We start from the raw sequence: 20,802 nt of genomic DNA, 5'->3' as shown, positions 1-20,802 counted from the left end.
TAGATACTCATATTTATATTTCCATATGCCATAAAGTAAATAAACTCAAAATCATCTTACTATTCAGTAAGGCATGCATCATTACTGTATTTACAAATCAAAATATTATAAAGACTCCAAAATACTTCCTAATCACTTTGATATATGCCATACATAACTAAACTTAGTAAAATCATTACAACTGATGGTTGAGCTAAGAAATTAAACATAAGCTTCATGTTTAATTACAACTCAGTAAAAACATTACATGCCATGCATAACATAATTAATTTCTTATTCTCATAATAGCCTTGAATTCTTTGATTTAACTTTTTCGGACAGCTCAACGAGTAAATTTAATATCGAAATTGACTATTCCAACACCGATAAAAATTGAGCCATTACAATGAATAAATATTCCACATTAAACAACCACAGTATACAAAATTATATTTACTCAATCTTTGATGTGGCTCAAGTTCGACGTTCAAATTTTGAGATGTTACAAGACAAGTTTGCTTAAAAGGCCTAATACCCCCACCCCTCCAAAATTAAAAAGGAGATGTCCGGAAAAAATAATATACTCTTTGCTTATAGGTATCATTTTATCTTCTTTTGATACTATCATTATATCCACTATTTGTATATCTTCTCTTCCATTATCCACATTCGCTAATCACTCTCAATTCCACTACCCACTATTTTAACACGATGATTCCCACTCTTTTATTATTATTATTATAACCATTTGATAAATTTTTTAAGGTATATAAATATTTTATTTTGAACTCTTCGATTTTTTGTAAACTTGAGCACTCTAAAATTCTTTTCGTATCTCTCTTGTTATTATTTCTATGGCAACCACAACTCTCAACCTTTTTAGCCTCTTATTGTTTACATCACCACCGTACTTATTTTCTAAGGTTTGCTCTGATGTTCTTTTTCGTAATCTCTTTACGATACTTCATTTTACTAATTTGTAACGTTTTTTCACTTAATAAAAAAATTATTTATAATATTTAAAATATATATTTTATAATAACATTTAAATGCAAAAAATATTTAATTTAAATTTCGTGTAAAACTTAATATTATTTGAATCGGATCGAGAATCAACTAGAAATTGATATGGAGAAAGCATCGAATCAATTAATTCGAGAATCTATACAAATCAATTGAATCGATTAAATCGGATGTTTAAAATTTTTATTTTTATAATTTTATAATAATTTATCTAATTAAACTGCACCGTTGATTCCACCTCCAATTCAGCTTAAGAAACCTCGGTAAAACCAGTTGAAAGCAGGTGAGTCGGGTTGGGTCGTGTGGTAACGAAGTGTTCTGGCGGGAGAAAAAACATTTAATGTTGGACAAAAGTGTAATACAAGCAAATTTCGTGTAATTTAAACTCTCAGATTTCCATCACGTCACTGTGCTGGACGTTTAAACAGTTACCAGCTTTAGCGTAGCACTGCCTCTCTCCAACGCGCGACGACGATAAACTCGCCGCTTTAACTATACACAGTAAGCAGTGATAAAATCCTTCAGCCACGTGTCCATTTATTAAAGCGAATACCTTTTACGCTTCACGCTAGCGAGTGGCTTTTCTCACTCCCGTAATGGCGCCTACTCACTTAAAAATAAAATCAAATTGATGGCATTTTTGATATTTCACGAAACATCAGGGTTAATTTACCAATACGAAAATGGAAATGAGGAATAAAACTTTTTTCTTTCTCCCTTTTTTCATTTACAGTTTTAGCAAAATGGAGCCGCTTAACTACCACACCTCTCTTTTGTACCTGCAAAATCTAAACCGTCCACTTTTCAGTAAACTCAATCGTGGCCGTTCGTTAATCAAGTAGATTTAAACAATCGAACCATACCTCACCACACAATGTAAATCCGACGGCAAGTATATCGCCACGTAGCTAAAATAAAATAGCCTAGTATATATAATTTTTATCAATTTTCAATCTAAAGAAGCCCTAGGATTTTCCGTTTGTCACGGTAAAAAAAAAAAAGAAAACAAAATTATAGAGAAATTAAAATTAAAAAAATTCGAAAAGTCTATCGAGGATTCAAACCCTAGCCTACGAGAACACTCTTGATTTTCATGATTCGGCGGAGAAATTGATCTTTTCTGATACATCGATCAGGTAAGTAATGAACTTTATAGCGTTTATTTGTTAATAGTTTAATTTATTAAAGAAACCATTTGAATATATAGGTATTGGGATTGATTGTCTAATTTATGGGAAATTTGAGAGATTATTTTTTTCATTTTTGGTCAATTTTGGGTGCATTTTTGGTTTTACAGATCTAAAACATGCATGATGGGTAAATGTAAAAACTAAAAAGTGGGAGATTGGGGTTTCCCTGTTTGCATTGAGGGGTTGTTCATGGAAAATAGAGTAGTGAACTCTCATGGAGCGGAAATTCCTAAGAAATCAAGATCTTTGGATCTTAAGAGTTTGTATGAATCTGGTGATTCAAAGGAGTTTTTTAAAAATAAGAGCTTGAAGAGGAAAGAAAGTTCACAAGAAGGTGATGATGAGAAGAGGAGTATTATTAATAACAAGAGAAAGAAGAGTAGGAAAGCTCTGCCTCTCAGTAGTTTTAGAACCAACCATGATATTAGTAGTAGCAAGAGTTTAACTGAAGTTTATGATGGGGGTGTTTGTTCTAGGCTGCATGGTCCAGAAAGCTTGATGTTTGGTTTGAGTCAAAACTCAAAGAATGGTTGCAGTGCTAATGGCATTTCACTTAGTTTGGGTGACAGTGGTACTAGTATTCCCAGGCGTAAACGTGGGTTTGTGAGGCGAAACAAGTTTGAGAGTGGTCAAGTCTTGAAGCCGGATGGGCAACCTAGTAGTGTAGTTGTTGGTGTTAGTGAGGATGTGAAGTTAGCCAGTGAAGATTCCAGCACTCAGAATGTGTCTTTGAAGGTTGAAGAAGAGAAGCTTATTGATGATTTTAAGGAAAATAGAAGCAGTGAGCCAAGTTCAGTTCAGCATATGAAGGAAGAAGATAGTGTTGCTGGTTACTCAGCTGTAAATGATGGTGATTCTTCTTTTAAAAGGTCAAGGAGAAAGCCTAGGAAGAAGAAGGATACAGTAAAAGGGGGCAAATCTTTTGCTAAGAAGGCTGAGAGATTAGTAGATTCTTCTGTAAAGCCATTTGGTGATTTGCAAGATGATGATGAAGAGAATCTTGAAGAGAATGCGGCAAGGATGTTATCATCAAGGTTCGACCCAAGTTGTACTGGCTTTTCTTTGAACAGCAAAGTCTCTTTATCACCGTCTGAGAATGGATTATCTTTTCTCTTAGCTTCTGGTCGGGATGCTAGTTCTAGGTCTAAGAAATTTTCTGGTTGTGAATCTCCCTCTGTCGATGCTTCGGGTAGGGTATTGAGACCAAGGAAAAGACATGGAGAGAAAGGCAATTCAAGGAAAAGGCGCCACTTTTATGAAATTTTCTCTGGAGATTTGGATGCAAACTGGGTGTTAAATAGAAAAATCAAGGTGTTTTGGCCTTTGGACAAGAGTTGGTATTATGGTTTTGTCAATGACTATGACAAAGAGAGAAAACTTCACCATGTAAAATATGATGACCGTGATGAGGAATGGGTAAATTTACAGAAAGAGAGATTTAAACTCCTGCTTTTTCCAAGTGAAGTTCCCAACAAATCTGAGCCAAAAAGATCTCAGGGTGATGGGGACACTGGTGATAGAATCAGGAACATGAAGCTCAACAAAGAGAACAGGAAGAGAAATGCCATGAAAGAAGATGACAGTGGTAATGGTAGCTATATGGAGTCAGAACCCATCATATCCTGGTTGGCGCGCTCTAGCCGTCGTGTCAAATCCCTACCTTTGCACGCTGTGAAGAGGCAGAAAACATCTGCTTCTCTTAGTTTTCATCGGCAACCATTGTCTTGTGATGAAGCTGTGGATGAAAACGGTTGTCTTCACGGGGGTTCCTTGAAAGCAAGAAAAGTTAAATTGTTTGGTTCCTCTGCACTGTCAGATAGACCTGTTGATGGTAGAAGGATCGAGGATTCTTCTTTGGGTAGTTGCCCTAAAGACGGTAAACATCCTATCGTTTATTTTCGAAGGAGATTTCGCAGGACAGAGAAAGTTTTGTGGCAGGCTTCTGAAAGCACTTGTGGTGCCAGCCTGGTGTCTAAACCAATCGCTTTTCTTGGCTCTGTTGATGACTTTCAGGATTTGGGAGAACTTGATGTTTGTCTTGGACGGTTGGATCCTGAAGGAGATATGTTGTTTACTGATAATGCAGGGCAGTTACAATTAAATATTTCGCTATTACATTCGAAGCGGTTCAGGTTTGGATTGAGCTTCCCCATGCTCTCTGTCAATGATTTATTTGGAGCGAAAAGCTTTTGGCTGGTTCATTCATTGTTGCTGCTTCAGTGTGGTACGGTGATGACTATCTGGCCAATTGTTCATCTAGAAGTCCTTTTTGTTGATAATGAAGTTGGACTGAGGTTTCTCCTGTTTCAAGGATCGTTGAAGGAAGCTGTAGCTTTTATTTTCCAGGTCCTGAAGGTATTTTATCGACCTGCTGAACAGGGGAAGTTTGCTGATGTGCAGGTGCCTGTAACTTCGATCAGGTTCAAATTTTCTCTGACTCGAGATTTTAGGAAGCAGATTGTCTTTGCTTGTTGTTATTTTCATGAAGTGAAGCATTTCAAATGGATGTTTTTGGATTGTAAGCTGAAAAGATATTGTGTCCTCAATAGGCAATTGCCTCTGTCTGAGTGCACTTATGATAACATTAAGGCACTTCAGAATAGAACTAACCAGCTGTTTAGTTCTCCTTACAAAGGCTCCTCATCGCTTGAGGTATGACACTTCTCCATGTTGCTTTGCTATTGAAATCTCAATGTCAAAGGTGTTCTTTTGGCATATGTGTTTTACTTGTGAGTGTAGTCTTCTGATGAAAAGAAATATTTTTTTTTCTTTTGTTATTTGCCCCTAAAAACCACACTTTCCCTTGCAAAAAGAAGGGAAGAAATGAAATCCATGCTAAAGAAAGGCCATGTTAGTTTTAGTTTTACCATGCAAGTCCTTGCTGGTGATTTAACTATCAGCCATGGGTTCTGGAGAGGTGTTTGTTTTTGTTTTTTTTTTTGTTTTTGCTGTATGGTTAGATATCTAATGCCTATCTTTTGTTTTGTGGTTGCTATTAAATGTTTGAATTTTGTTTGCTATTGAACAGGGCTCAAGGAGAAGATATAGGCTGGGTCTCAGCCGTATGGGTGTTTCCAGAGGATCTAGTTGTCTGGAAGTTGGCCAACTTTCTTCCAGTTCTGAGAAACAGAACAAAAATCTTCCTCTGTTTACTCTTTCTTTTGGTGCTGCGCCTACTTTCTTTTTCAGTTTGCATCTTAAGCTACTTATGGATTATTGTGTTGCTCGCATCAGCTTTCAGGATCATGACTCCATTGAGGATCCAGAAAGCTCTGGCAATTTGTTGTTGGATGAAAACTCTAATAGAGAGGACTGTGTGAAAAAAAGTTTCGAAAGTAGTTTAGGAAATTTTCCGAAGGCTTCATCAAAGGTTGCTTCCGTCACTGAGTTAATGACTCTTGATCTCTCAGTTTCTAGTGATGGTCGTTGGAGAAAGTACTTGCAGAAGCATGCAAATAGTGATCAAATTGTAAATGGAAGTCCTGCCATCTATCATAAACCTGAAGAAGTTGGAGCCTCAGCCATTGGTCAATTAGAGAAGCAAAAATGTGACTATTCAGAGTCTCAGCAACCGTTTTTGTCGTCAAAGGTTGTTGATGGTGATAAGAAGGGTTCAGGGTCTAGTTCCGTTTTGAATGGTATTAGGGTTGAGCTTCCACCCTTTGATCAATATAAAAATCATGTTGACAGCAAATTACCCAGCACTCAACAGTCTACAGATTTGACTTGGAATATGAATGGTGGTGTTATCCCAACTCCTAATCCTACTGCTTCAAGAAGTTATTGGCATCAAAATAGAAGTAGCTTATCGATTGGATATCATGCCCATAGATCGTCAGATGGAAAGGTTGATATCTTCCACAATAATTTTGGAAATGGACCTAAGAAACCACGAACTCAGGTATCATATTCAATGCCCTTTGGAGGTTTAGATTACAGTTCAAAGAATATAGGTGACCACCAGAGAGGTCTTCCTCACAAGCGAATTAGGAGGGCAAATGAGAAGAGATCATCTGATGTTTCTAGAGGTTCTCAAAGAAACATGGAGTTAGTATCTTGTCATGCAAATTTGTTACTTACCCTTGGTGACAGAGGATGGCGCGAATGTGGAGCGCAGGTTGCTTTAGAACGTTTTGATCATAACGAATGGAAGCTGGCTGTGAAAATGTCAGGGTCAACAAGGTGCTCTTACAAGGCGCATCAGTTTCTGCAGCCTGGATCTACCAATCGTTACACACATGCTATGATGTGGAAAGGAGGAAAGGATTGGACCTTGGAGTTCACGGACAGGAGCCAGTGGGCTCTTTTCAAGGATATGCATGAAGAATGCTACAACCGAAACATTCGTGCTGCTTCAGTTAGGAACATACCTATTCCTGGAGTTTGCTTGGTACATGACTATGATGAAAATGCAACTGATGTGACATTTGTTCGCAGTTGTTTCAAGTACTTGCGGCAGGTTGAAACTGATGTCGAGATGGCTTTGGATCCATCCCATGTTTTTTATGACATGGATACTGATGATGAACAGTGGATTTCAGGAATTCATATATCTTCACAGAGTGATGGTAGCTGCAGCACATTGGAATTTTCTGACGAAATGTTTGAGAAGATTATGGACATGTTTGAGAAGGCTGCATATACTCAACAGTGTGATCAGTTTAATTCTGATGAAATAGAAGAGTTCATGGCCGGAGTTGGGTCCATGGAATTAATCAGAGCGGTCTATGAGCATTGGCGGGAGAAGAGGCAAAGAGTTGGAATGCCTTTAATTCGGCATCTCCAGGTATGTTTTTCATTGATTTGCTGCATTATAAATCGATGTACTCCTTTTATTGAGATATAGATTATTGGCAGATAATTTGTGGTTGCGACTCCTATAGAACCCTAGGTGTGAAGCTTATGGATTTCTTCTCTTTTCTTCATTCAACTTTTCATGTTCTCCTTTAGAATTAGATCAGGGATTTGCTTTTGATATCAGCCCCTTGTGGCCTGCAGCATAAGGTGTATGGGCCTGAGAATTTTACCACATTCACCGTGGCCTGTTTATTGTTCATGTTATGTGTTTGTTTTATCTTAAAACATTTTATGCTCTCTAACTCTTGATAAAATTTTCTGTTGTCATTCAGCCACCATTGTGGGAAAGGTATGAACAGCAAGTGAGAGAGTGGGAGCTAACCATGTCTAAAGTTAGCTCTATTCCGTCCAATGCCGTCGAGAAGCCACCCATGTTTGCTTTCTGTCTGAAACCCCGGGGCTTGGAAGTTCCAAACAAAGGGTCAAAACAAAGATCCCAGCGGAAGATTTCAGTTTCTGGTCAAATCAACCCTGCATTGGGAGATCACGAAGGTTTCCATTCTTTCGGTAATGTTCTTTACCTGTTTCACTTCCTTCTGGCTTTATATAATGATGTTATCTTTTAAGAGTTGGACTTCATTTGTGATCATTTCAGGCCGAAGATCAAATGGGTTCCTATTTGGGGATGAAAAGGTTCTATATCCTATGCATAACTATGAATCTTTAGAAGATTCCCCGCTATCTCAGGCATCGCCAAGAGTATTTTCACAACTAGATTCAGGTATCAAGGGATATTTTAGGGATGGATTTGATAAGCATCATCATCAGAAACTTCGAAGAAGCGAACCAAAGAAAATTTGCACTTTTCTATCACCAAACGAGTCCCAAATGACGACTTCATATAGTCAGAAACTAACCGGCAAGCGAAATGGGATTCATCAGCAGAGCATGGCCTTTTCAGAGTGGCCAAGCGTGCATCATTACTTCTCAGATGGATTACAAAGGCACGGCCCCGAACAGTTGGATAATCCTGATACCGACGAGTTCAGATATCGGGATGCCACTAGTGCAGCCCGGCACGCACTTAAAATGGCCAAGTTCAAGAGAGAAAGAGCTCAGAGATTGCTTTTCAGAGCAGATCTAGCAATTCACAAGGCCGTTGTTGCTCTCATGACTGCAGAGGCAATCAAAGCATCTTCCGACAATGTAAATGGTGACGGGTAGAATTATCCAATGAAATACGTGTCGAAAGAACGAAATTTAGCCAGCACCATGCAGTTTCGGAATTTGAAGAATACCTAAACAACTGACAATTTTTTCCCTGGAATGGATCCGCTTTTTCCTTTCTCATGATGATGGCTTCAGGGAAAGTACTAACAGGAGAGCTGTGAGCGGTAACACTAGTTTTTTTTGCTTCTGCTATATATATTGTGGCAGTTTTTTGTGCGCCTTCAGTTCACAGCTCTTTCGGCCGGTAAGTTTCTTTAAATCCCTGCGGCAAGGTTTACTCAGGTTGAGTCCGATTGTTGTTTGATCCTGACGGTAAGGGGTGTACAGAATTTTGACAGAGCCGATCTTTGTATAGAATTTTTTTAACCCCTCCCCTCTTACTTTCTTTTGTTCCCCGTAGCCTTTGATATCAATGTAGCAGGTGTGGGTCAAATAAAAAATACAGCACCACGGCAGAATTAACACGAAAATTTTCATGCTTGAATTGAAATGTTTGGAGCATTTGGCATATGCATAAAGCTTGAATTGAAAATTTCAATTAGACCCTCAATTTTTTTAAAAAAATTTCACCAAACTCCCAAAACTTAAATTTCAGGGTCTGCACGTGCATAAAACAATTATTTTACTTGCATATTTTTGATAATCAGTCTGAACTTTATGCTTGACGAAAGTAAATGGACATATCTTAATTCGTCACATGAAAATTATCCAATAATTGATTCGGTCTTAATTTTAATCACGTTTTACGTGTAATACGTGTCCATTTTTCATTCGTGCTTTCAGTAGTTTTCGGTATCAACTTTGCGTATCGTATCCAAATATCTCAGCTGTCTTTATATTAATCAATAATCATAGGAAATATCGTAAAAACTTAAAACCATTAATAAAATATTAACAAGGATTATTTAAAAACTTTTACTAAATTTAAAATTAGGCGGGCTTGATAAACACAACATTAATTCCTGAAAATGTTAAATATAAATATTATAATATAAAACTAAATAGTACATCAATAACAATGTAAAATTCGAGTGAACCTCTTAAAAAAACAACTAATTTAAATTATTTTACAATTAACATGAGCTAATTTATGAAGAAGATAAACTTAAATATTAAAAAAATACAAAAAAATATTTTAATTTGAAGGTTTATGTTTTTTTTAAATCATTGAAAAATTGTAAGAATGGATCGACCGTGTAATATTAAAAAGATAGTATAATTTAAAATTTATTTTTATTAAGGGATAGGGATAAGAGTGATCATTTTCAATATTTTTTTATTAAACAATTTATCAAATAATTTTTAATTAAATATTTTACATTTATCTAATATTTTAGCAAACATTGCCCATAAATAAAATTACGTGACAAATCTTCCTTTCTTTTCTTACCAGATTTTTTCTCTCTTTTTTCTTTTCTTTTACTATTTATAATATCGTAATAATCTCTCCACGTCAGCCAGGGGCGTTTTCCGCCCAATAATCTTAACATCAAATCCACCTGTCTGGTCGACTATACACGTGTCTTCATTGAAATACATCTGTCAGGCATCAACTTTTTCGGTCACATCAAATCCCGGCCGTCCATTCTTCGAATTATCGTTCTTTGCTTCCATTATTGGTGTGTCCTACTTCACCGACAATTTTGTCAAACACATTAACGTACACTCAAACTTTAATAAATATTCTTAATTGTAAAATAATATAAAAAATTAAATTGATAATTAAATAGTTCTTAATAAATGCTGATAGTTTAATGGGTTAATACTAAGCATATCCTCAAACTATTGCAATATTTTAAATTGGTACTTAAATTTAGGATGTTCTTGTTAAGTTCTCAAAGTTTTAATATTATATCAATTAGATCATTATGTCAAGCTAAAGGGTATTTTAGGTGTTAAAATGCAAGTTTGAATATGTAAATATGTTTGTACTTAACGCATAGATAGTTCGAACTGAATATGTAAAAAATATAGATAAGGTCAATAAAAGTGAATACAAGTGAGGCAGGCAATGGCCTTACCCCAAAAGTGGAATATTATTTTTAAATTTTTTTTTTATAAATGATCAAATTAAAAGTTCGTAGCCTCCGAAAATGAAAAGACTTTTGTTTAGCCTCTTAAAAAATGATGAAATCACATGATAAAGTTACACTTTGGCCTTTTCAAAATTTCATAATTCAATTCTAACCCACTTGGAAAAAAAATTTCAGACATTTATTTTTTAGCACTTTAAATTTAATACAATATGTACAAATGCACTTGCAATTTGTTCCACGTACTTTAAATATGCCCCACGAGCGTAACATTAAAAATCCGTACAAGCTATTAAAAGGACTTAAATTGAATTATAATTTTTTTAAAAGATTAGAGTAATTCAACCATTTGAAGCAAAATAACCAAGGACTTTGCTTGTTCCCATTGAACTTTTCTCTTTTAACTTTAGATTTGAGCTGACATTTAATATCCAAGCAATTGATAAAGTTGATAAAAAGACCTGATTGACACGACATTGATATTTTGATAATTTAATTAGAACATTTTAAAATTTAAGATCAATATAAAATTTAACTCAGAGTTTAAGGACTTTTAGTGAAATTAACCCTAAAAATTTAAATCAACAGTCGAATACGTATTAATCAGCACTGATAGTTTAATCCTAACGAGGGTTCAAGTTCTCATAAAATGGTTGCGTTTGTAAAATATAATAATCCTTTTGTCTGTTCTTTTCGTCTTCTTGTGGAAGATATTTTGAAGTGGAAGGGTAAATCCGTCATTTCGATGTTTAAATTTTGTGACAGCTATGACAAAATCCGAAACCAGTAAGCAACAGCTTTCGCTTTCGTATCGTATGGACCAAAATAATTTTCGAAGTCTCGAGAAATGGAAGAAATCCGATCATATTTTTCCAAACAGCTATAAAAGGGCAATCACATGATCATCGTTTTTTCACAAAGCAAAATAAAATAAAATGCTCTGATTTTTCGAAATTGAAAGGATTATATTACGTTTGCGATCGGACGTTTCTCATCGGGATCACCGCCGTTTGTTCTTATTCGGATCGGAGCGATTTCTCTCTAAATTTAAAGTTCGTTATTCAATAAAATTCACTTTAAGCTTAATAATATTGTTTTCTTCATGTTGTTGCTTGAATTATTTGTTTAGGTAACGTGCCAAGCAAATGTTTTTGTTTGAATTTTAGTGATTCCTTGAATTTTTATTTAGTTTTCCGTTTGGTTTATGAGAGAATTTGAGAGAAACGGAAGGAAAAAAAAAGTGATTGAAATTATTCGTTTCCTTCTCTAGAGGACAAACATGAACGTTTTGGGAACTAGGAGAGCTGGTAGATTATTGAAACGGTGGTTCCTATTTAGCTTAAGATCGTGAAATTTTGATTGATTGTTGATTTTGCTCGAAATTGTTTGTGTTAGAATAATTTGATACAACTCTCAGTTTTTAATATTCTTGCTGGCTGATTGATTTGAGCTGTGGCTGTGTTGCTGTTGCTTTTACTGGATTTATTATTGTTTGTCATTGCTGCTGCTGATTTCTGTTTGCTTGAAAGTTCATCAAACCGTTATTTGTTTCTACTGAAGTGGTTGCTTCTTTTTATTACAAGTTTCTTTGTCTCTTTGCTTCGATGGCATTTATGTCAATATTGTGGATTAGATTATTATAATTATGTAACCTGCTGTTTAGAGCCTTCAGCATGAGCATTTGATTTCTATCAATGAAGTATTCTAGCTTAGGTATTGCTTGGTGCCAAGCAATACTATAGGTTAACCACCCTCGATGGTGTCTTTTATGTTATTACTTGTGTATCATAGCATACAACCAATCGACATGTTGCATCATGAAGGCGTCTTCGTCGATAGTGTGGTATGACAAACTGATTAGTTTTAGATGGTATTAACCCAAAAGTTCTTTAATTAAGTCTGCTTTTGGATGTAAAGGCGAAAAACGAGCTTGCATTATTTAACATAGCATACAGCCAATTTGACATGATGCATCATGAAGGCGTCTTCATCGCCAGTTATGAGACAATGATTAATTTTAGATATTATTAACCAGGAAGTTTTAATTTTAATTAAGTCTGCTTTTTGCTTGGCAACCAATTTTTTTATTCTCTTGACACAAAATGTGATCTCTTTTTGGGTTTGGATAACTTCCAAGTCTTAGTTAAACTAACAAAAAAGAATAATAATAATAATGACTTTACCAGCTCATTTTAGAGTGCACTTTGGAGATTGGTATGCTGATATAGTGTTATATGTTTCCCCAGCAAGGAAATCCCAGATTGATATTGCACTACATGTGGGATGTGGGAAATGTGAAAATTTTGTGTTGGCTTGGTACCTCAAAATGTGCGGTTGATTGCAGCTGAGGAAGGACGCCACAGTTTTGATATATGTACTTTGAATTTTATTTGCTCCTGCCGCTTTGATTAGAATTCATTAGGGATTTGTGTGCGGATCTCTTTTTTAATATTAGCTGCAGGTGTTGAAGATGCTCAAGGCTGCAAAACCCCTAGGATTAGTTGGTTTGCATGACCCTTCTTTCCCCGGAGATTCACATCTTTACAGGTTATGAAATTTGTTAGCGTACACAATCAAGGGGCTGAAGCAAGTTGGATGCTAAATTTGTCTTCCATATCTCAGCCAATTGATACTTCTCCAAGTTGCCATTTCCGTTCATTTCTTCCTCAGATTTGAACCTTCATTGCATTTGCTTGATTTTGTTAATGACAAACACTTGTTTTTAGATATATCGTCACTTTGCTGCTCATTTTTTATTTTCCCCCTTCTAAACTTCGATTGAAGAGTGGTGATAACATAAGACGAAGTCATTACTTTGTCTTGTCCCAAATTATGGGGTCAGCCCGAGCAGCTATGATTCATTTCCAGAAACCTTAGGAGGGTGTATTCACAATTGGCAAGGGCCAAGAAATAAAAGAATCTGTGCTAATAGGGTTTCTACTAAAAGCTTACTATCTACCTAGAAATGAATGGGTGGTGAGCAACCAGCTTGGTTTATATTCGACTAAAAATCTTCTGGTAGTTGGAGATTTTCTTGTAGAACTTGATTTTGTGAGAGAAATGATTAAGTTCCAACTAAGGTCAATTATTTCTGAAGATTTACCTTCTCAAGTTATAAGGATGTGAAAGTTTTAAGTGACGAGCAAAAACTATTCTCAGAGGAGAGACTTGGTGCAGAAATGTGATATAGGTAGGCTTGTTGTTGTGGACAACAACGCAGCAAAATTTTGCAATCAATCACTCTTTCCCTTTCTGTTTTTTTCTTTTCATTAGAGAATATGTTTGATTCTTTGATATATTGCTTTTACCATAGGTTGGGACGTCTATGGTCGTCTCCAGTATAGTTGGATTTGGGTCCAGAATTTCAAGCAATCAAGTTATCATGCAATGCTATTGCTTTCTAATTCACTGCTGGAGGCTCTGGAGTTCCTCAGTGCTGCATTATTCTTGTTTTTGTGGGTTTCTTTTTGTAGTTCTACTTATTTTGATGAATCCTTCGCTTGGAGTACTGCTGATTGGAGCTTTTCAACCTTTCTTGGATTATTTTGTTGCTGATTCCGACTGGTCTGCAGCAGTGTAGAAGAAAGCATCAATTTGATGGAGTGCTTGCCTGGCTTGTTCAAGCCACTAGATATGTTTAAAATATTGGAATCTTTGCTAAATTTGTTATTATCTGCAGGTTTTTAGGCTTTGCACCAGCTTGTAAGATAACATACGGTTTGATCTGGAAATGTCATTTTCAATGGAAGAAGTGGAAATTAAGCATTCTGGAGCTAAAGAGCTTAGCTATCAGCAACAAAATGAAAGCTACGAAGTATTTGAAGAAGAGGTGAGGGGATCATTCTCACCACAGTCAGGTGGAAACCGTGTGGATAAACAAGAATCAAATGATGCAGAAGCAACTGAATTGCTGGACAAGGGGTTTATGGAGTATGGGTAAGTTCTGATCTTTTCCTTTACGTTAATTTGTTTCTGTTCAGGTTCCGTTCTTTTATTTGTTGGTTGACGATGTGTTGTTGATTTTCCCCTGTTTTCTCCAGTTGCCCACATTATCGAAGAAGGTGCCGGATTAGAGCTCCCTGTTGTGGTGAGATATTTGATTGTCGTCACTGTCATAATGAGGCAAAGGTTAGTTTACGTCCTTAACATTTTATGATCAACAGTAGTTGCTATCTATATTACACTAGTATGAGAATGTTATTTCATTAATTTGAGTGTTATGTTTTTTTACTTTGTTTATGGTAACCTTTTAAGGCCATCAGATTTCAATATTTATATGCTTTAACTGAAAATATGTTGCGATAGCTATAACAAATTAATACATTCTAACATGCAACTGGCAAGTTTAGATTTATCATCCAAAAAACATCTTTACCTTTTGTTAGTTTCAATAATATTAACATCTAACTGATTATTATTGTGCTCAGAACAATATCAATGTTGACCAGAAGCTCAGACATGATCTCCCACGCCGTCAAATCAGTAAGGTAAATATATCCATAAATTCAGCCTAGTTTCTTGGTGAAAATCTTTTTCTTTGTATTGGTGGCATCTCTACCGTATGCTCCATGTTGCTAACATTTATCCATAACTTTTACCAGGTTATTTGTTCTCTATGTGGCACAGAACAAGAGGTAAGTTATGCGATTAATTCTAGTTTTCATGACATTCTTGATGACAAGGAAAATTTAGTTTTGCAGTGTTTAGCATTTTAGAGGCTCTTTGTACTTGGTTGGATTTCTTCTGAGGTTGTTTGCTTTTGATATTGTTTTGAACAGGCTCAACAAGTTTGCATCAACTGTGGTGTTTGTATGGGGAAGTATTTCTGCAACTCCTGCAAACTTTTTGATGATGATGTAAGTGGATAACCAAATGCAAACCAAAGTTTTTCCGTGTTTTATAGTTCTGTGATTTGTTCTGTTGTCTCAGCTCTTTATTTTTGCGCAAAGAGTTAAAAGATGCACGCAATGGCATACTAATGTTTGTTTCTACCGTGCAGACATCGAAGAGACAGTATCATTGTGACGGTTGTGGGATCTGTAGGTATGTTGTTCATTTCCTGGTTTTCTTCGCCTTAATTTATGAAATTAGTTTTACTTATTTCGCCCTCATTCACTTCTCTTTTTATCTTTTAATCTTGTCATTTTCACAACTAAATAATAATGTTATTTTCTCCCAGGATTGGAGGGCAGGAGAACTTCTTCCATTGCCACAAGTGTGGTAAGCTAATCTGAATCCATCTTTATGTAAGCTTTTATTAGTCTTATTGGGGTATTTGAACATCACTAATACTTTTATCCGTTTGTTTTTATGTTTTTTGTTGCACAAAGGTTGCTGCTATTCAATTCTTCTGAAAAAAAGCCATCCCTGTGTTGAAGGAGCGATGCACCATGACTGTCCCATATGCTTTGAGGTAATTTCAAGTTCTCTTATTTACCATCAAATATGATAATGAATTACTTTGATATTTTACCTAACTGAAAGACCTCAATCTGTATACGCAGTTCTTGTTCGAATCGAGACAGAATGTAACTGTTCTGCCATGCGGACATACAATTCACACAAATTGTTTCAAGGAAATGAGGGACCATTTCCAGTTAGTGCTTCAGCTCAATCTCAGGATTTTACTATTACCTACTATTTTGTAACTACTCTATTATTGACTGATATTCCAATCACTTGAACAGATATGCCTGCCCTCTGTGCTCCAAATCGGTTTGTGACATGTCAAAGGTCTGGGAGAAATTCGACGAGGAGATCGCAGCTACACCAATGCCGGAACAGTACCAAAACAAAATGGTTCGTAATCGTGAATGACAAAGCCTTATACTAGTTAAGATTCATTTTCGTGGAACAAGTTTTACTTAGAAAATTCAATTGTGATTCAACAGGTCTCGATCCTTTGCAACGATTGCGAGACAAAATCTCTAGTTCGGTTTCATGTCCTGGCTCAGAAATGCCCGAATTGCAAGTCATACAATACTAGGCAAACACGAGGCTGAAGTGGCTTAGAGTGGGATGTAGAAACCGACTTGGATGGCATATTTTCCAAATCGATGCATCAAGCATTGGGTTCTGGTTAAGCTTCTGCAACGTGTATTGGTACCAGTCGTGGCGCATGGTTCCTTCGGGGGTTCGGTTTAGTGCTTGGTATTTTCAATTCTTTTGTAGATGATTCAATCAATAGGCCAACAAATAAGCATTTGCTTTTATGGTCCTCTGTTTAGATTTCCTACCTTAATGTAGGACAAGATGGCTGTTTCATCCTTTCATATTTTCTAGAAAATGTAACATTTTTCCTTGTCGTTAAGAGTCAATACTTTTATCGTACCCGGTGTCAGTAGAATCCTTGTTTTATTCGGCGCAGCTCCCTTCATATACAAGCTCGCAATATACATATACTCAGTAACGAGGATTTCAGTTTCAAAGACTATCAAGACTTTGACTTTGTGGTTTTAAGTCAATTGAAATCTTTTTAAATTATAAAATATATAGTTTTATAATTATTTAAATTTATAACTTCACAATTTTAAACAAATTAAATCATAACCATGCTACTTTTGGGGGCAATGCCGTGTTTACCTTTGGCACCGTTCCCACGGTCTACTCCCGAGTGGAAGTATCATATTAAGGTAAAATTTAGTGTGATAAACTGAATAATTAGATAACAAGACGTGACATGTCATATTGAAGTACAAGAACTAAATTTAAAATAGATAAAATATTTAATAAAATGACCAACTCTTTAATGAATTGTCCATTGGCAAAATTCAATTGGACCCTAATAGAATAACCATAATTCATAACCATATCTGGTCTGGCTTTTTATATATTCAAATTTTGGTTTAATTTATCTACTTACCATAACTTAATGTTGGCGTGAACAATAACGATTTTAAGAAAGTAATCCATCTCAACAAATAATTAATATTCTTAACTAATCAAAGATATTATAAAAAATGAAAATAAGTTAAATTAAGAATTCGAACATAGTAAAAGGTCCAAAACTGTAATTTGACCATCACACCTCAACACGTTTTAGAGCAATAAAAAAAGTGAACTGTGCTCAGCTTGCATTACAGATCCCCAAATAAATAGTATAAAGTAGCACCAAGAAATGTTACAAACACAACCTAAAAACCAGCCTCATAATGCAAATGCAGTACCATGCATCATAGTAACAACTAATAAAGAATTTAAATGAAACTGCGCCATATTATTGTTATTGCATTTTACTAAAGTTCCCCTAACAGAGTAAATGAGCTCAATATAACACATGTAATATATGATCAAGTAATGTAAAAGGTCCAATTCTTTCCTCCCCTGCCTCTCGGGTTACCGATTTACCTCTTCAATCCAGCTTTACGGAAGAGAACAAGTAATGCACGAACCAGAAAGATGAAAGGAACCCGATCGTGCCAGTGGCCAACATGATTGCGAGGACCATGAAGAGAGAATACCCCAAGTAGAGAGTTGCAGAGACCGGTCCACTCAAACTCTTGAGATCGAATATGAGGTAGTTTACGGAGTATAAGAAGATGTAGATGGCGACTGAACCAGAAGCGAAGAAGGATTTCCACCACCATTTCCAGTCTTCTACGCAGAGATGCATGTAAGTTAACACCAATGATACTTCGGCACAAACCACAACGAGGAGGACCATAACGATGAGAAGAAAGCCGAAGACGTAGTACACGCGTCCCATCCATATGCTTGACATGATGAAGAAAAGCTCGATAAAAAGGGTACCGAAAGGTAGAGTCCCAGCACCAAGAACTAACAGCCATGATGGGTATTTTTGAGCTGGGATTTCTCGAGGGATCTGGTTGGTTCGGACAGGGTATTCAATGTGAGGTGCCTTGGCTCCGAAGTATCCTCCGACTAAGGTGAGTGGAACCGAGATGCAGAACCATAGTAGGAGTAGAATGACAAAGAGCGAAAATGGGATAGCTCCAGTGCTGTGACTTCCCCACAACAGGAAATTCAAAATGGTGAGAATTAAAAATGCGATACCAGGGAAAAAGCAAGCAGCTTTCCATGCAACCGAAGCCCATCCCTTGTGATCACCGCAGCCGATAGTCCTCCAAAGCCGAACTGCAACATAGCCAGCTGCAATTCCAAGAATCATGTAGAAGAATAGCATACCTGTAATGAGAGTTCCACGGGATGCTGGAGACATGAATCCAAGAGCGGCAAACAATATAGTCACAACTCCCATACCAAGGATCTGAACTCCATCACCGACCATAATACACAAAAGAGCAGGATGGGACGGGGCACGGAAAACATCCCCGACAACTAACTTCCACCCCGACAACTCCTCGTTCATCTGCGCTTGAGCCTCCTTGTCAAGCTCCTCATACCGAGTCAGATCCCGCCTAACAGTCCTTAAAAAGATCACAAGAACTATACCTGCAAGGAAAGTGATCACCATAAGGGAATTCAAGATCGAAAACCAATGAACTTTCGATCCTTCCATCTTCAAATAAGCATCCCAACGAGACGGCCACTTGATATCACTCTCCTCAAAGGCAACTTCATACGTGAACACAATTGGCTCACCTTCCTTGATAGGCACCGTGACGGTAGTTGTATCGCATTTAATCTCGGATGGGTATTTATCATACATTTTCAAATCCTTAACCACGTTACCATTATGCATAACACTACAAGGAATCACCTCGAATCCAACAACCATATACCCCGGCACATCGGATCCACCTTTACCACCACTGGGGAAAACATCAACGGCATCCCCAGTCCCCATCACACGCGCCACATTCGTTTCCTCGTACTTATGAACAAGAACCTTAAATTTCAAATGATTAAACACATAATACATATCTTGAAACTTAACCCCAATCGGATACCCGGTCCACCTCGAAACAAAGCCCTCTTTCACCGTATACCTAATCGCCGGCAAATTATCGAGAATCAAATTAACCTGATACATCTCATCAATCCTCTCCTTCAACAACTTAAACTCATCAGCCGATAACTTACCCGATTGACACAAAAAGATCAAGGTTTCATTAGTATACATCTTGAATCTATATGGTGAGTTCTCAATACGATCTCCCATAAGAAGTTCACCCAGATTCTCAGCACTATCTTTAACACCCTCAGCAGGTTTACAAAAGGGTAAACTGTAATAGCTAAAGGGCATTTCAGTATCAATTGAAGTTAAGGAATTCACTTTAACAGATAAAGGATCCCCAACTTTATATTTGTGAGGGTAACTACCAGGCAAATAAAACCCATACCCAGATTGAAAAACCAAGAAAATCGTTAATACCCAGATCCCAAAACTCGCCATTGAGTTCAGATTTAGTCAGATCTGGGTAAACCCAGATCGAGAAATGGGATTATAAGCAAATATTCAAAGGTTTTCGATGTGGGTTTTTGAAGAAACAAGGGATTATTATGAGTGTAGCAGTTGGATGTAAATATAATGAAGAAAGTATGTAAAGAAATGGATCTGACTAACCTTTATGAAAAGAGAAATGAGAAATAGCGGAGAGATTAACGTGAAGGGGAGTCTCTATGAAGAAAATTGAAGTCCAAACATAGAGATCTTCAAAGTGTATTATATTTTTTTTTCTTTTAATTCTCCAAGGAAACGGAAATTTCGAGAGAAAGAAAGCGGCAAAGGAAGGTAAGATATAACGGGCCTCGTATTAGTAGAGCTTTGTGCGTTACTGCTAAACCACAACTCACCGACACCATGTTGAGACGGATTTTTTGTTTTTTGTTTTATCTTCTTTTTAATTTAATTATTTTTTTTCTAAATTTCTTTTTAGAGCTTGTTTTATATATATATATATATATAACCGTCAACCCAAATGTCCTAAAAGATTCGGGTCTTCAACCATTGATTTGGATGAACCCAACTTGGAAGCGGCGTACTTGCCAAGACAACGCAAGAAGAGTTCACGGACACACCTTACAAAATGGGGTCGCGAACGGTGTTCGCAAGAAGGATTGCGAGCCCTACAAGCAATCGACACCAGAGGCAGGGAATGTCAGTATTGGAGGTCCCAAGGTCGAGACAAAATGGTAGGCCGAGTTATGAGTTGTAATAATAGGAATATGTATAAATACTCCCAGTACATATTCCTCTCGAGGACATGAAAAAAAACCACTCAACAGAGCTTAATCATAAACCTACAATCTTTTCTCTTTTTATGTTATTCTTTGACGAGTCGATAATGTCATCTCAAATATCTAATTGCCGTCACCTCTCCCACGGCCTTTCTCGTTGCCACCAACTCTGACCTTCTTGTAGCTTTTTTACCACCAATTTTTTTCTTTTACCTTCTACCTCTGTCATGGGTGGGGTCATTGACTTTCCCATTGCGGAAGCAATTTTGTGATCATTTTTGTGTCTATTTGTAGACTTGGCTCCAAATCTTGATCTTTGTAGGCTACCGGGTTTTGATTGATTTTTTTTAGCTTTCTCCACATCTATTGTTTCAGATCAATAGTGGTGTTCCCATCGTCTAAACAAGTGAGAGCGTGAAAAGAGACTCTTTCGCATCATGGTGGCTATG

The 20,802-nt window shown here is 36.6% G+C and overlaps 3 protein-coding genes across 6 annotated transcripts; 2 read left to right on the top strand and 1 right to left on the bottom strand.

Moving 5' to 3' along the window:
- Positions 1-1,949: 1,949 nt before the first annotated feature.
- Positions 1,950-8,689, top strand: LOC121225247 (uncharacterized). 3 transcript variants are annotated; one of them, XM_041109474.1, is made up of 6 exons: positions 1,953-2,138; positions 2,300-4,612; positions 4,742-4,844; positions 5,221-6,978; positions 7,322-7,556; positions 7,645-8,689. In XM_041109474.1, exons 2-6 carry the CDS (start codon positions 2,382-2,384, stop codon positions 8,211-8,213), a joined length of 4,896 nt encoding a protein of 1,631 aa, XP_040965408.1. In that variant the 5' UTR covers positions 1,953-2,138; positions 2,300-2,381; the 3' UTR covers positions 8,214-8,689. The 3 variants fall into 3 exon arrangements, 2 of the variants coding, with proteins under 2 accessions (XP_040965408.1, XP_040965407.1); XR_005923145.1 differs by lacking the exon at positions 7,645-8,689 and having other exon boundaries at positions 1,950-2,138; positions 2,300-4,844; positions 5,221-6,651; positions 6,734-6,978; positions 7,322-7,542; XM_041109473.1 differs by having other exon boundaries at positions 2,300-4,844.
- Positions 8,690-11,052: 2,363 nt separating this feature from the next.
- LOC121225246 (probable E3 ubiquitin-protein ligase RZFP34) lies at positions 11,053-16,582 on the top strand. Of its 2 annotated transcripts, XM_041109471.1 has the most exons (13): positions 11,053-11,304; positions 12,499-13,442; positions 13,566-14,188; positions 14,293-14,380; positions 14,680-14,739; positions 14,854-14,886; positions 15,031-15,108; positions 15,252-15,295; positions 15,432-15,472; positions 15,583-15,665; positions 15,757-15,848; positions 15,940-16,051; positions 16,144-16,582. In XM_041109471.1, exons 3-13 carry the CDS (start codon positions 13,983-13,985, stop codon positions 16,252-16,254), a joined length of 948 nt encoding a protein of 315 aa, XP_040965405.1. In that variant the 5' UTR covers positions 11,053-11,304; positions 12,499-13,442; positions 13,566-13,982; the 3' UTR covers positions 16,255-16,582. The 2 variants fall into 2 exon arrangements, with proteins under 2 accessions (XP_040965405.1, XP_040965406.1); XM_041109472.1 differs by lacking the exon at positions 12,499-13,442 and having other exon boundaries at positions 11,060-11,304; positions 13,932-14,188.
- A 721-nt stretch (positions 16,583-17,303) lies between these two features.
- On the bottom strand, positions 17,304-20,036 carry LOC107938018 (transmembrane 9 superfamily member 11). Its single transcript, XM_016871044.2, has one exon. The coding sequence runs from the start codon at positions 19,566-19,568 to the stop codon at positions 17,604-17,606; it is 1,965 nt and encodes a 654-aa protein (XP_016726533.2). The 5' UTR covers positions 19,569-20,036; the 3' UTR covers positions 17,304-17,603.
- Positions 20,037-20,802: the final 766 nt, after the last annotated feature.

This window comes from Gossypium hirsutum, chromosome D13, assembly GCF_007990345.1.
Source record: "Gossypium hirsutum isolate 1008001.06 chromosome D13, Gossypium_hirsutum_v2.1, whole genome shotgun sequence".
Classification (NCBI taxonomy): domain Eukaryota; kingdom Viridiplantae; phylum Streptophyta; class Magnoliopsida; order Malvales; family Malvaceae; genus Gossypium; species Gossypium hirsutum.
This window is presented reverse-complemented; position numbering and strand designations above follow the sequence as displayed.